We start from the raw sequence: 16,109 nt of genomic DNA, 5'->3' as shown, positions 1-16,109 counted from the left end.
ATAAGGTCAAATGAAGAACAACACAGTAAATGTATTAATTTAACAGAAACTAATCCAAAATGCAGAACAAAAAAAAAGCTAAATGCACTGTTAGTTCCATGAGAATTAGTGGGTCAGTAGCAGGTGCTGCTGATCAAATGCACTTGATTATTGATCATCAGCAAGAGTAAAGTCCTCTATAAAAGCAGAGTTTAAGTGCTATAGTTTAATGACCAGCAACAACTAAATAACCTAAAACCTTTGAATTAGTAGAAAGAATGCACTTTATAGAAATTAATTGTATTTAGATAAAAGCACAACAAAGAATAATTGACTTTTCTTAGGCTACTAGTCCTTCTAATGCATGTTTCTCACACAGCCACATATTCACACACAGAGTTAGATGCAAAGTTTAGAAAGAAGTAAGAGAATCTGTCATTTGTGCTGTAGTGGTTGTGTTTGTGTCGGAGATGAATTCCACGTTTTACTTGAATGTAATAATGTACAGGTTGTTGAATTTAGTCAAAAGTAATTTAAGCAGCATCCATCAATGTATAAACTTAAATTGCTTCTTCCGTCAGAACAACCAAAAATAATATACAAACTGGGCGCCTTTCAGAAACAGGTCTTGTGTCTTTTTAAGTGAGTCTTGCTGTTGTTGAATGTGTATTGTTTCTTTTTATGTTTTGGCATGATGTTTGTGCTTCATACTATGTATTGGGTGATAAGCAAAATAAAACAAGTGAATTGAAAATGAAAATGGAACTTGGTTGGGCGCCAGTTGAACACATTTGGTTGTGTTCGAGGGAAACTTGGAAGTGATCTTGTCACTTAACCAGCTTGTTGTAGTCACTGTTAAGAGGCATGAACCATTTTGCAGGAGTCATATTGTAGCATGACTCATCCATGATTTACACCTCCATGATCAATCTCTTCTGTGGAGGGTGAGGAGAAGCAGCTGGTGATACCATGTGGATGAGCGAAGACCCTTGCTACACCTCCCACCAGACAGCACTGGGGAAGCAAAAATATGCTTTAACCTAAGGAAGGATGAGAGTTGGACACCCCAAACAAACAAAAATCTTTTCCAATTTAGTGGTGTGTGCTGGCTTAGGTTGAGACTGTTGAAGTTCATCAGTGTCTAGACTGGGTACCTCTCTCAGGGAATCATGGCCATCTCTGTCTGAAACTAAGTGGTCATTTGGTCTGTGACCTAAATTAAAACATTGCTATTCTGTTTTCACAGAGTCTTCCAGCCTATGACACTCCAGAGGTGTTTGGTCTGCATCCCAACGCAGATATAACCTTTCAGAGTAAACTGGCTAAGGATGTTCTGGACACCATCCTTAGTATTCAACCAAAAGACAGCTCTTCAGGAGGAGGAGAGACCAGAGAGGCTGCAGTATCCAAGCTGGCTGATGACATGCTAGAGAAACTGCCCCCTGACTATGTACCCTTTGAAGTGAGTGTGTGTTAAGTGTATGTGTGTGCACCCTGAGGAGCTTAAGTCAACAGATAGAGATGAAGCACTGTGCTTGGTGTTCCTCCACTCACCATGCTAGCCTTGCAGTGTGAAACATTGATAAGACAGGGTGGAGGGTGGAAATGCAATTGAATATTTCTAGCTTTGTTTCAGTTTCAATTTCCTCTCCTTTCTCTCACCAAAAAGAAAAGACAAAAGCAAGGTACGAATGTGACCCCTGAGGTGAGATGAAAGCTAATCTGACCCTTGACAACACATCCTGTGTCTGACAATTTTACTTTAATTTCTCTCTGCTCCCTGGCTTGTTTACACTATGATTTAACATATGTAGAAAAAAAGAGTTGGTATCCTGTGTAGACAAGCTTCAAAATGTTGTTTTAATTGAGGGAGACTGTGCACATACAACATCCAGAGTGCCACAAAAAGTAGAAGTGTTAATAGGAGTATCTTTGATTCTAATGAGACACTGTACAGCTCCTTCCTGGTGTTAATTCCTGAGCAAACAACCCATCATTTTGAGACATTTTGAGATTTTATCAAAACCGGAAATCAACTTCAATTGCTATTTTAAATATGGCCAAAAAAGGAACTATGCATTTTAAACTGTCAAATGAACCACCCACAACATGACTTTATATTAATAACAGATTCCAGTTACATTTCCAATCAACTTAACTACGTATTTGTGCATCTTCACTCCACACAGTAACGTGCAAATCTCCTTAGTGGATGTGCTGGTTTTCTGATGTCGTCTGATTTTATGAAACCAGGTGAAAGAGCACCTTCAGAAGATGGGTCCTTTCCAGCCAATGAACATCTTCCTGCGTCAGGAGATCGATCGAATGCAGCGGGTCATAGTTCTGGTTCGAAATACCTTGACAGATCTTAAGTTGGCTATTGATGGAACCATCATCATGAGTGAGAACCTGCGGGATGCCCTGGACTGCATGTACGATGCTCGCATTCCTGCACGTTGGAAGAAGGTCAGCTGACATGAGCTTACACTGTGTACTTGTTTTGTTCAACATTGTCATGTTGTCATTTGCAATGAGTTCGGTATCGGTAATTCAGCTGCACATCGGAACAAATAAGAGTGCACACATTTCCTTCTAGTTTGCAGAACATAAAATATTGGGTTTGTAGTTGGCAGATTGATTTTGTTTCTGCTTCACAAACAGCAAAATGGACCCCTTTAATATTAATAGTTGTCATTAAACTCTTCTGAAAGCTTTTAGTGCCCATCCTTTCATCAGAGAATACTAATAAGCTAGGAAGTCTATAGACCCAAATTTATGTCTGAGATACTGTTCTGGTTAGATAAGGTATAATTTCAGTTATTTAATGTCTTCTATGTCTGTGATTTTTTTTTTTTTTGTTGTTTTGTTTTGTTTTTTTTGTTTGTTTTGTTTTGTTTTGTTTCCGAGAACATCAGGTAATTTATACTCATTTAAACAGTACATGTTATTTTTCCCATCCTGATGTTTCTTTCATTTTTATGTTGGTACTTTAACATTTTATGCAAGGCTTAAAAAACATTTCTGGAATAAATGGAAATGGAAAAATGCTCTAATCAACTTAACTTTTAAGAATAACAGAGAGAAAGCAAGAGCACACCACATTAGCAGAACCGTGCATGACCTTTTTTTACCCCTTGTCATATTTTTTAATTATTTAATTGCCATTCATCTGACTATTTGAGTGATTCAGACATGAACTGTTTCCTGACTGGGATTCAGAGTTTCTGGCTGCAGTGGTGTCCTCAACCTTTTTTTTTAACAAACTCTTATACAGTACATTGTTGTGCATCAACTGTTCTTTTGTTTGTTTTTTTCTATGTTCTGTTGTGCCACAGTTTTTTCTTCTACTTCAACACACTGACCCATAGTCCATCTTTTCATCCCTTTTTTTTCTTTCTCTGATCCACCTGACAGTATTCGGGATGTCATCACAGTGTTTTGATCCTGTTGTTGCTTGTCATTATTGCTCTTTTTTCACATCACCAGGCATCATGGGCCTCCAGTACCCTGGGATTCTGGTTCACAGAGCTTCTTGAGAGAAACCGACAGTTCCAGGCTTGGATCTTTGAAGGGCGGCCCAACTGCTTCTGGATGACAGGCTTCTTCAACCCGCAGGGCTTCCTGACAGCCATGAGACAGGTACACACGGCATCAGGCTGCCCACTCATTTACCCACTGCTGAGGAGGAGACCAGATGGCACACAGAGGGAAAACCAGGCACACAGCCACATTTACACACAAAAAACAATCATGCTTCCATGTACACAAGCACACACACACACACAGTCACAAGCAAGTAGAAAACATTATTTTTGGATGCATTATCTTTTTCCAATGTTAATCAGTGTGTTGAATCCTGCATTATGTTTACTTCAAATATATTTCAAAGTTAATCTTTTTGTCAGTTTTGGAAAAAAGTGCTGACCGATGATTCTAAATTCAACAGAATTTTGGTTCTTGCTCACAATCTTAAATACAGGGTAAGGACAAACTGATTGGTACGCTCAACATGGGTCAAAATTCACCATGGTTTCACTTAGTTCTGACAAACTGCAGGGTGTCCATTTATTTCTGGTAAGTGCACCGAAACAGTGAACTGTTCTTAACCTGTATCACTAGCATCTGCTGATATCAGTGACACATGTTAGATTACAAAAAAGTGAGATAATGATTTTCAGATGAAATCTGTTTCTCAAACACGCTAATTGAAAAGAACTAAAAAGGAGATTTTGAGCCTTAAAGATGTTTTAACTTCAATCAAATCATTTAAGTTTGCATTTTAAGGAGGATGGACTCATTTGGTATTCACGTCTACATCTGACCTCCATCTTTTATATATTCTGCTCTGTAGCAAAATCCCAGGTCCTCAACAGATATCTGATTGTTTTTTTGTTGTTTTTTTTTTTTTTTTTTTTTTTTTTTTTTTTGGGAGAAGGTACTTGTTGGATTACAGTGTTTCCAAAGATGGCCGCCTTTGGGCTTCTCAGGAGATACATTCACAGCTGTTATCAGGCCACTGGCATCGCAAAATACCTGGTTGCTGATTCTGTGTGTAAAATGGGCTCAAAGTACCCAACTGGTTTGCCAAGATCTGCTGTGTATCAGCCCTTCTCATTTGCTATCAGTCCTCATCTGTCAAATATAGGGTAATAGGATTTATGTCTGTTATTTTTCTTATTATAAGTTAAGGTAAAGGACTGAAAAAATTCAATTCCATCTGCTACGGAATCTCACAACAAACAAGAAATAGGAATGCACTTATCTGCCCTGCTGTAATTTTTTGGGAGTTGTCACATGTCTAAATGGCAGAAATGTTTCATTTATGAACAGGAGATCACTCGAGCGAACAAGGGTTGGGCCCTGGACCGCATGGTGCTGTGCAATGAGGTCACCAAGTGGATGAAAGATGACATCACCCAACCCCCAGCAGAGGGGGTGTATGTCTACGGCCTTTACCTGGAGGGAGCTGGCTGGGACCGTCGCAGCTGCAAACTCATTGATTCCAAACCCAAAGTCCTTTTTGAGATGATGCCCGTAATCAGGATCTACGCTGAGAATAATGGTTAGTTTTGTTTTTAAAGAGCACCAGATAGAAGGAGTGTGTGTGTGTGTGTGTGTGTGTGTGTTGGGGGTGGGGGGGGAGTCCGAAGACAATCTTTAAGTCTTTCTCCTCCTTAACGCTGCCATCCCACGCAGTCACTGGATGGATGTAACATTTAAATGTCAAGCAGACTAAATGCTGTTCATTATGTTGGGGAATAAATTTCCAGCAGTATTTGTTATGGAAAAAGGCCAGAGCACACTGAGCCGCTGAGCTTCAACACTAAAACAACCGACAGCTGAACTTTGAGTTACTATACGATGTTCTGAGAGACTTTTGATCCTGGCATTCATAAAGTTGCTACTATGACATATACCAGCCACCTTAGGAGTCCTCTATGTTTGTAGGCAAAGTGAAAAAACTCTTTCTGCAGACTTCAGGAGACAAGTGTGAGCCAGAGTGGGAGGAACATAAAACAATTCACACAAAACCACACAAGATAGCAAAAATAGAAGCAGCTCACAAACTGATAGGTTGTGTAGAGAGGTTAGGCACAGTGAGTCTCAACTGGGATTTCAGTACTGATTTCAGGAGAGTTACCGGTTATGACTACAGGGTGTCAAAAAATGCTAATTATTTCAAACTAAAATTTAGCTCCATTACATAAATTTAAATCTAAAACATTTAATTAAATACTCAATATGAATGTAGACGTATACAAGCTGTACAATTCCTCTCTAAAACTTCATAATGGGGCGGCTGTGTATGTACATTAAAGTAAAATTGGATATTCTTGTTACTTTAAACATTAACTGTTTGTGTTTAAATTCAGATCATTCTGAGACTTATAGACTGTAATCACATCAGATAACGTGATTACAGTCTATACGTGTCTACATACGTAAACACCTGGAGACTCGGGCTTGGAGTGTTGATCGACTCAGACCTGACTTTCAGCAGCCACATCAAAGCTTCACTAAGAAGCTTTTTACCAGCTCAGAAACATCAACAGAATTAAAAGTTTATTCTCCCAGAAAGACCAAGAGAAACTCATTCATGCATTCATCTCCAGTAGACTGGATTACTGTAATGGTCTTTTAACAGGACTTCCTAAAAAGAGCATTAAACATCTGCAGCTCATCCAAAACGCTGCTGCTAGAGTTTTAACCAGGACTAAGAGATCTGAACACATCACACCAGTTTTGAAATCTTTACACTGGCTTCCAGTCAGTCACAGAATAGATTTTAAAACCCTTCTGCTTGTTTACAAATCCCAGAATGGTTTAGGCCCAGAATACATCTGTGATATGTTCAGAGAATATAAACCTAGCAGAGCTCTTAGATCCAAAGACTCTGGTCAACTAGTCCAGACCAGAGTCCAGACTAAACATGGAGAAGCAGCATTTAACTGTTATGCTGCAAACAAGTGGAACAAACTGCCAGTGGAGATTAAACTTTCATCAAACGTAGACATTTTTACATCCAGGTTAAAAACATTTCTTTTCTCGTGCGCCTATGCATGAAATCTGCATGTCAACTTTTAAACTCATCGTGCTTTTAAGTCATTTTAATGTAATTTATTAATTTATTGTGATTCTTGCTATGTGTTGCTGCCTTTTACTATTTCTTAATATCGGTAATGCTTTTGTTTACGTAAAGCACTTTTAATTGTCCTGTACATGAAATGTGCTATACAAATAAACTGCCTTGCCTTGCCTTGCCTAATGATACTTAGATTTATTCTGCACAATTAAATTAGATTATTGTTTGTTTACTTGGCAGAGTCCTATTTAAAGTAAAGTCTGATGATATCAGAACATCATGGTGCTTAGTAACGTTTCCACTGATGAGTAGCTCAGCTCATGAGGACAGAGCTTTCTGTTCTTTCATTAATAACAGTATAGTAATGCTCAGCTCTTGTTTAGCAATATGAGAAATTGAAGGCTAAGTCTTCCTTTTTATATATTTTCCCTTACAATGGTGAGTGGGAATTACCTACTCTTGCAGGACATGGCTCCTGTTAGTTTGAATTCATCCTCCTGTGGCAGTGACACTCCCCTCAACAGGAACGGAGCACAACAGAGCCCACAACCAGTAAATTCCCCAGATTAAGAGCTGGGATATGTTGAAACAAGCCTGATTCACAAAAGCCCCACCCAGCAATCCAAAGGACAAACAGGATCTGTCGCCAGCTTCCGGTGCCAGACACTGCAGGGCACGTTGTTGGGCAGCAGAAGCATGATCTTTACAATATTGAGCCGGTGGTGTAAACCTTTTAAACCTTGTGTCTAATGAATCTTTACAGAAGCATTCATAACACGTGGACACCTGCGAGCAGCACTGCCTTTGAAATGAATAAATGTAGCAATGATAGAAAAGAAATGTTCCTGCTGGGTTTGAGCCTGTGTCAGAGCAAAGAAACAGGATTAATGTGTGGGAACAAGCAGGGTATAGATCTATGTTTTTTCCAGCAGCTAAAGTATTTCAGCCTTGTTCTGCACTGAGATCAAGGATTTGTTTAGATTAGACATATTATGGCTGCTGAAGTGTGTCAATTCCCCCCAGCAGTGCTTGCTGGATGTTCAGCAATGCCACACTGTGCCTACAATACAACCAGGAAGTTCATCTCTGCTGTATTTACTCAGAATCAGCTCGTGTGATATGGACATTTTATTTTTAGTTGTGCCATAGAACATAGCTGCTGTAGAAAATTAGAGCTTAATATTTTAGTGCTCTTAATCAGATTATTATGGCCACAGCTGGCTCAGTTTTCTTCCATGAATGCAGCACTTTTCCCAGTGGATCAGAGTAATCAGCAAACAAGGAAGTGTACTTGAGCTTTTTTATTTATTTATTTATCCCAAAATCTGTCCATATTTGTGTCTTAGAGCGGAACCACTGAAGTAAATGTTTTATTGGTCTGATTTCACTGTTTTCTTGTTGCAATCAGATCTCCCTCCCACACTGCCATATAAATGAGAAAGTGCTTGACAGCTCCTCTCACTTAAAAACTGCTAACAAGTTTTACTGCATTTTAAACGTTTTAATTTTTGACTGTGAATTTGAACCTTTTCCTCGTGATTTCTGGCGTTCCCAAAATAAAGGTTTAAGGTCAAACTCTTAACAACAATTTTTCGTGGTATAGATTTTATGCAGTATTTTGGATATGAAACTTGAGGTGACTAACACAGAAAGATGGAAATAAAAATGTTGGAAGTAGATGACTAATTAAAAAAATTGCTCTACAAGGAGTCTCAAATGTATTTCCTCCCTACCATGGACTTTTTATTCCCCTGGCTCCTGCAATGAACACAAGAAGGTCTGATGGGAGGGAGGACTTCCTAAAAGACCCAGGTTGCTGGAAAAGATTCCTGTAGTAGAAATGCAGCTCACAAGTCTTAATACTTTATGTTACTCTCTTAAGAGCAGTTTTATCATCTGTTAAAAAAAAAAAAGAAAAGGAAAAATCTATACTATGTATTTCTTTGCTTGAGCAAAACTTGTTTGGTTCCTTGATAATGCAGACTCTTCTAGGGAATGTCCAGAAACAACTAAGCAGGCAGCAAACCAAATGCTTCAAACCCAGAAAACAAAGTGTTGCTGGGGGAAGTAGAGAGAAATAACCCTGTTCTCCTCATTTAAGTTATTTGCCTGATTTAAAGCAGATTTAACTTCATGCAAACATATCTTTTGTTGCACACAGCTGGAAGTCTCAACGACATCAACGGATGTTAATGTTTTGTTGACTAAAAGAAGGCATATTTAAAAACATATTTAATTAAGAGTTGTATTATTTGTTTTTCCAAACTGCTGCTGTTTTCTCACAGCTTTCAGAAAGAAAGTTAAATAACTGTTTTTGATTTTCTGTGTATGCTTTGTGTTTCTCTTTTTTGCAGGTGTGAAGGATTCTCGCCTTTATTCCTGTCCAATCTACAAGAAGCCGGTCAGGACAGATCCGAATTACATCGCAGCCGTAGACCTGAAAACATCTCTTTCTCCAGAACACTGGATCCTTAGAGGCGTGGCGCTCCTCTGTGATGTGAAATGATTCCTTCATGCTGCAAACACTGACACATCAAGACAATGTAAAATTCACTCAGCAACCACTTTCATTTCCCATTTGGACATAGTTCGTATATGTAGAGACAGTAGGAGGCTAAACGTGTTGATAGGATTATATGGCAGAAGCATACTTCAGGATTTCCTGACAATCAGGCAAGCTTAAATTGGCTGAATAATTCAATCCAGGCAGTAAATATTTGTTGTGTAGATATATTTTATAAAATGTATTCAGGCACTCAGCCCAAGCTTCAGACTGGAAGTACATGTTAAAATGTGCCGGCTGTCTTTGTCTACATGAGGTCAGAAGAGTCAGGGGCAGCTGCATTGAGCTGACTAATGATTATATATATATATCTTAGATTCATTGGTAGTTTCAGTACTTTTTGTCTGGTCTTCAGTTAGAGGTAGCTCTTTATGTTTGCCACACAACTCATTATATGATTTGTTTATTCATATTTAACCATTAGGCTGAATTATGTTTTTGTCTCTGTTCTCGAGTTAAATGTAAAATTGTCATTTTACTGAAAATAAAAACTAAAATGGAAACAGACACTTCACATTGTGCTGCTTCACTGAATGATACAGTTCTGAAGCGATATTATAAATATACATATTTTATTTGCCCATCTACTTACAAGGGGCACAGTCTAATGTCCAGTTTGTACCACTTCTGGAGGCAAACCAGCGGGTTGATTCTAGCAGAGAAATATTGATGTACAGATGGTTTGGCCATCACCAACTTTGGGCTGCTGGAGGTGGTTTTATCATTTTATAAGTATATCAGTATATGCAGGGACATAGATCATCCTACCTATTTTGTAAATGCAGAAAAGTCCTGTTGTGTTCATATGCAGCAAGCTTTGTATTTTTGAATAATGCACCAGGTAAATAAAAAGACTCAGCAGAAATTAAATACATAGAAATTTTAATTTAGTTTTTACAAAAAACAAAACAAAACAAAAAAAACAATGTCATCAATAAAACATCAAAACACTTTTTTGGTAGTATTTTCTTTTCTTACAAAACCACCATACTGTACGCACCCTAAAGCTGCCCTGTACACAGATCAGGCTTTCATTTCCCAACATGACCTCTTTACACTGAAATCATCCTATCTAGGGGTCAGATGCATAAAAGTGTGTCCACAATACAGAAATATTCATTTGCAATGATTTTGTCAGGTTTTCTGGTATTGTTACATAATCTGTTAAAGTTGGCCTATGAACACTAATATCACCTTCATTGTTAAAAACAATAAAAAAAACAAATTAATACAACTATAAAATTGCAAAAATGTTCATATTTCACAGCTGATGGCAGCAACAAGATGGAAATGACTGTTTTAGTCATAATGAATGATCACAAAAGGTAAAAGTTTGGACAATACTATGTAGATTTATACAGTCACACACTCATTTTAAAAGAAAATAAACTGTTTTTCTCAACTTTAAATGTAGTTTATGTAGTTTATTTATGTAGTTTTCTAAAGTCATAGTTCTGTGCAGAAAACTGTTTCTTGGCTTAAAAAGGCTCGTCACATTAAAAGAATTTTAAACTTTAATACCAATGCCAAGTAAAAATCCTGGAACTACTTGATACTACTCATTTCTATTTTTAATACCATTGTGGAAGAAATGACACAGCTGATAAGTTATTTATTCATAAACAAACAACTTATAGAAATTTAAAAAATCCTGTTTGACTTTCAAAGAAAAATGTCAATATGAAAAGCTGTAGCTTAGTAAAGGAGTAAAAAGAGAAAATGATGAAGTTTTTAATTATGAATGAAAATATACTTTATTAATCCCAGAGGGAAATTGCAATTTCCTTTTTTTTTATTTATTTTCCTAAATGATCTTAAAATCAAAACTGTAGTTTGATATTTTTGTAAGCTAAAACTGTTAATATTTATACTGATATAAAGACATTCATTCATTCTCTGTACCACGTCGTCCATTAAGGAAGAAGCTGGAGGCTAATCCAGCATTTAACAGGCAAGAGGCAGGGTACACCCTGGAATGAGCTAAATAAAGTTTCTGAGACATGTACACTCACTTTAAATCCATTTTTCAAATAATTGTGATTGAATGTAGTGGATGGCAACTCCTCCTTCGTGAGGGCTCTTCTGGAAACTGATGAGTTGATTTCTGTCTTTATAATGCTGCAGGCAGACCTGCTGTACATCAGTTTTAGTTTTCTTCATGAGTGGTTTAGCATGCTCATTTCCCTGCAAACGTTGGGCCACAGTTTTAGTGATACATGAAATACACAGCATCCTTCTCTTGCATTACATTTACCTGAAAAACTGCATGACCGGTTCATGTCATAACGGGGTCTTGAATGCTGGTTTCATTGAAAAATACACCATAGTTCAGAGCATTGAGTGAAGTAAGAGCAACAGGCAGCTTACTGGACCAAACCAGGTAGATGAAGAGTGTCACCGTTTTAAAGTCTTCCACACACTTTGTCATGATTCACATGTTTCACAAAATGTAGCTTATAAAGATATTTAGAAAGCCTCAAAGGTATTATTCCAAATCACATCGGTATGCCATAAAATAATATTAGTTTTTATGCTACAGTTGTAGTAACTATGACTTCATGTGCTCAGTGGGCATAGAGAAAAGGTGCCTGTCCTTCCCTTTTTTAGCATTATGTCTTAAGTATACAATATGGCCACATTGTGAACAGGCTTTTATATATTCCTGTACATTCCACAAGCTGCTAATGCATCTGACCCCTGATTATTTTCAGCAATAACTGGAAAATCTTCTGTACAACATGAATATTTTAGATAATGCCGACTAGATGATGACAGTGCAAAGGCAACTTTGGAAAACTTGTGTGAATATCACAATATATCCATAGATAGGTTTATACCTTTAATAGCTGCATACTGCCAGTAGAATACATCCAAAACTTGCTTTGAACAAGTTTGATAGACTTCTGTAGACATTGTAGATCATGTTGGCTGCCTCTGTTTTTGTACCCTTACAACATGTTTTTTTTGTTAGTTTGTCCATAATTTAAGTTTCAGATCTTTTGTATCACTCAAATTTCAGGGGCAATTAACATTCTTACATTCATAAAAAGATCAGTACGCTGGTGTTTGTGGCACTATCATTATTCCCTATCAAACTGTTTTTTACATGCTTTTATATGATGCAATTTTAACTTGACTTTCCCTTGTGTATCCTGCTTCTAATCTTTACCTCTGTGTAAACCGAGATCTGCTTTAATGCAGCTGGCTGAAAGATTGGTTTCTGTGGTACAGTGACTGCTACAAGCTTCACAAGGCTGAGTCACAACGATGATTTGGACCATGTGCAAGTCTCCTGTCCCACTGAGTGTGTACTGTACAACACTGTATCTGACTAACCTTTACCGCTATAGATTTTCCAGCTCCAACATTTAAATTACAGCATAGTTTTAGAATTTACTCCCTTCTTGCTCTCCATGCTACACTTATAATAACATAAGTGACTAAAAGTATACTACAGCTCGGGCCTAGATAATGTAATCAGACAGTAAAATCAGATGTTTCTCCTCCTTGCAGTCCAAATCGGATTCTTTCCTGGCTCAAACTTGTTTCTGTTACACAGCACTGAAAAGATCAAAGCTCCCCATCGCAGATCAAAGTCTATGTTCGTTGTGCCTGTATAAATAAAAAAAATAAGCCATTTTTATGACATTACATTCCCTTGGGACAATGTGCGAGTCATCTCTGTGTGCACAAAGAAGGTCTTGAGTTCTCCTTTGCCCTTGACATTGATGATGCCTCTACAAGAGCACATGTAGCCTAACGTCAGAAGGATGCGACTTGTCTCTTCTGTCACCTACAGGGAAAACCACATTGATAATGTCTATTATGCTTATCTTAAATGACTGGTTTAAATTTTCTGTAGGCAAAAACATTCAATTCTCCACAGTTTTCTTGGAATTTGCTCTGTGTCACCAAGCCTCTATCATATTTTCTATGAATTCAGGTGAAAATTTGTTATATCTAAACCCTATTTGGTACATTATTTAAATCTGAAAAATATGTATAGGTCAAACCTTGTTCAAAACATTATAAATTATGTCTCCGTTACATTATACATTATGTCTCCTATAAGAGAAAGTCCACATGAATCATCATGAATAAGACTGAATGTTTAAACTGAAAGCTGCAGAGTAAAAGAAAAAGATGCATTTCCAGAGAGAACAGTAGGATATGATGAAATACTGTCTAAATGGCCAGCAGTATTTATTAACAGCAATGGAGAAAAACCTCTGTGGATTTTAAAACTAGTTAGTATAAGTAAAATTAACTGAGGGTAGGAGATGCCAGCTTGAGTAAGGATCCACATTTCTTATTTTTGTCCTCCTCATATTTGAAAACATCAACAGGCATCTTGAAATACAGTTGAAAACACTGCAGTTGTGCTGTACTGCAAAGCAGATGGCTCTATCAAGTGTGTACTAGTTGTGAAGCGTATTACAGCTCCCTGAAGACTCAGTGATAGCCACAGCCACATGCCATGCAGGTGGAAAACCATTATATCTTATCAGTGCTCAGACAGGTTGCCAATACAAAATTTGAAGATGCCATATAACGTTAAGATAATGAGATGTCCTTGCTTCCATAAATGGAACAAGTGGAGGGAAGAAGAGTTTTTATCTTTGACACATATGAACTGCCATTTAAAATATCTACATATGAAGAGAGAGCCATCCTGGTCCCGTGAGATAAACAGCCAGCTTTACTCATGATGTGATGTGGTGGAGAGAATATCACAAAACAGCCCCTCACTTGCCCGCCGGACACACTATGCAACAATAGTTAGGATTAAGTATGAACGTATGAGTATATATTTACCTCTAAATAAACTCCAACTGCAAAGGTGTGACTCAGACATATGATGATATTTGATTTTTACATTTGGTGAAAGCACTCACCTGTATTTTCCCCAGGACTCCAGTGCTGTCCATTCTGCTGGCTACATTCACCGTGTTCCCCCAGATGTCATACTGTGGTTTCTGAGCCCCAATAACTCCAGCTATAACTGGACCATGGTTAATACCTGACAAGGAAAACAGATTTCTTGTAAACCACCATATTTATCAACAATTACCACATTGTCGGATTCACAGAATTATAGTTTATTATCTGACTCATTTGGGTAAATATAATCAATGCCCTGTATTGCATATGGTAAAGAATTTCAAATAAAAGTGAATACTTATTAGAAGCACCCCACAATGTTTTTGTTAACAAACCTGCCGCTGTCAGAATTGACTAGACCTTTCACAAAATGTCATTACATCCTTTCAGAAGTGGAGGTCAAATGCAGCTGAGTGCTTAATCCCCAACACTATCAGCACCTCAGCTGAAATAACTCTCAGTCTCAGATTACAAGAAAATGCTATCTGCAGGTGTGAAGGCAGCAATCCCAGGCACACAGCCATTGGTTTTGTTCACTCAGAGTGCATGAGGAGCACAATTCCTGCCTGGTGGAGCATATTAGGCCCATCTGGAAGCAGTAGGGATGTATAGTTCCACACGTGCACACTGCTGAGTTAATGGAGCGTCACATGCTGAGATCTGCAAAGACAGGTTGAAGGTATCGAACTCTGACTTGTACCGTTGACAGGGAGCTGGAACCTGCCTGCCTGCTTTCCTACCTACATGATGTCTTTGTGCATGAGTGTTATTTTAGATATTTGTGCATTTCTGTCCGTGTCTGCAAACATAATGAAATTAGCTGCATAACATAGGAAAAGTCCAGACAGGAAAAGCTTGAATGCACACAAAGGTTTCATGTATAAATCTCATTTCCAGAACGGGTGCAATTTTCTAAAAAGCAAAGCAAATGATGCTCAGTGTTGCAACCAACCAAGCTTTCCTTTTAATTATATTCTTTAGTTGTTGGAAAGTAATTGTTGGAAGATTCAGATTAAATTTTCTTAGTGCTCAGAGGTTTTAGAGTCCATTCTTACTGAATACAAAATTTCAGTTGCTCAACAGATTAGCTTGTTCCTGGAGAACTTGGTAGCGTCTCTGCACAGGGTTGATGTATGGGTCAATAGTTTCTCAGGGAGTTCAACCTTGGGGCTGCATGTAACTAGCAATGATTTCCAACCTTGGCTTTAATGGATTCCTCCAGACTCCAGGTTATTCTGACCAGTATTGGGAGTAACACATTATAAAGTAACGCGTTACAGTAACAATATTACTTTTTTGGGTAATGAAGTAAAGAAATGCATTACATTTACAATATCTGTAACAAAATTACTTTACTGGACTACAGTAACGTGTTTTTCTGTGTTACTCGAGTCGTGTTTGCCTATGTGTAAAGATCTGTTTTAAGTGGTGCGCGCATGCTGCTGCCTGTGTGTGTGCTTGCCTGGGCACGTTGCCATAGAGATCTATTTGTGTGACATAGCAGATTGTGCGCCAACCAAGAAAAAAGAAAAATGGAGCTGGAGACGGAGACAGGGGCTTTTGGTCAGTGGCGATATTCGCATTATTTTCAGTTCAGTCCAAACTGAAAAAAGATCCTGCTCGCCGGTCAGTGGAAGGAGGCCTTAAGCAGCTGACCCGCGTTAACAAGCTATGTCCTCCCCCCACCCTGTCGACTATTGAATCGCCCAGGTTTAGAAAAATACTAGATAAAATGATTATGGGACAAGTGCGTCCATTCCTTCCCACAGACAGGAATGTTGTTCTTATGGTTTCAAAGCCATTTTGTTTACAATATACAGTAAACACTATGCAGGCAGGCAGCGATGATTCAGCTATGATGTTTGTCCATGTCTACAAGGTGAATTAAGAAATTGTAAAGTAAAGTAATAAGTAGTGACATTACTTTTCAAATGCAGTAACTAGCAATTTCTTTACAATTTACAGAAGTAATGAGTAACTGGTAACTTATTACTTTTTTAGAGTAACTACCCCAATTCTGATTCTGAACTCTGCACTGTAGATGTAAAAAGACAAACATCCTTTGTGATTCTGCACCACATTAACTGATGGTTTTTCTCATGG

General features: G+C 37.9%; 2 protein-coding genes across 4 annotated transcripts in view; one reads left to right on the top strand and one right to left on the bottom strand.

Moving 5' to 3' along the window:
* The window catches only part of dnah5 (dynein, axonemal, heavy chain 5), a 111,915-nt gene extending 102,343 nt beyond the window's left edge, over positions 1-9,572 (top strand). Inside the window, exons 83-87 of the mRNA XM_041989067.1 lie at positions 1,226-1,441; positions 2,233-2,445; positions 3,466-3,618; positions 4,810-5,041; positions 8,917-9,572. Coding sequence (XP_041845001.1) covers positions 1,226-1,441; positions 2,233-2,445; positions 3,466-3,618; positions 4,810-5,041; positions 8,917-9,068 — 966 coding nt within the window. The 3' untranslated portion in view covers positions 9,069-9,572. The remainder of the gene's footprint in view (positions 1-1,225; positions 1,442-2,232; positions 2,446-3,465; positions 3,619-4,809; positions 5,042-8,916) is intronic.
* Positions 9,573-11,216: 1,644 nt separating this feature from the next.
* adcy2a (adenylate cyclase 2a) overlaps positions 11,217-16,109 on the bottom strand; it is a 61,741-nt gene continuing 56,848 nt past the window's right edge. For all 3 annotated transcript variants that reach the window (XM_041988909.1, XM_041988908.1, XM_041988910.1), the window contains 2 exons: positions 14,021-14,145; positions 11,217-12,918 (listed from right to left, as the gene is read on the bottom strand). In XM_041988909.1, the coding sequence (XP_041844843.1) occupies positions 12,766-12,918; positions 14,021-14,145 (278 nt within the window). In that variant the 3' untranslated portion in view covers positions 11,217-12,765. The remainder of the gene's footprint in view (positions 12,919-14,020; positions 14,146-16,109) is intronic.

Source organism: Melanotaenia boesemani, chromosome 6 (assembly GCF_017639745.1).
Source record: "Melanotaenia boesemani isolate fMelBoe1 chromosome 6, fMelBoe1.pri, whole genome shotgun sequence".
Lineage (NCBI taxonomy): Eukaryota > Metazoa > Chordata > Actinopteri > Atheriniformes > Melanotaeniidae > Melanotaenia > Melanotaenia boesemani.
The sequence above is the reverse complement of the archived record's forward strand: the minus strand, read 5'-3'. Positions and strand labels throughout refer to the sequence as shown.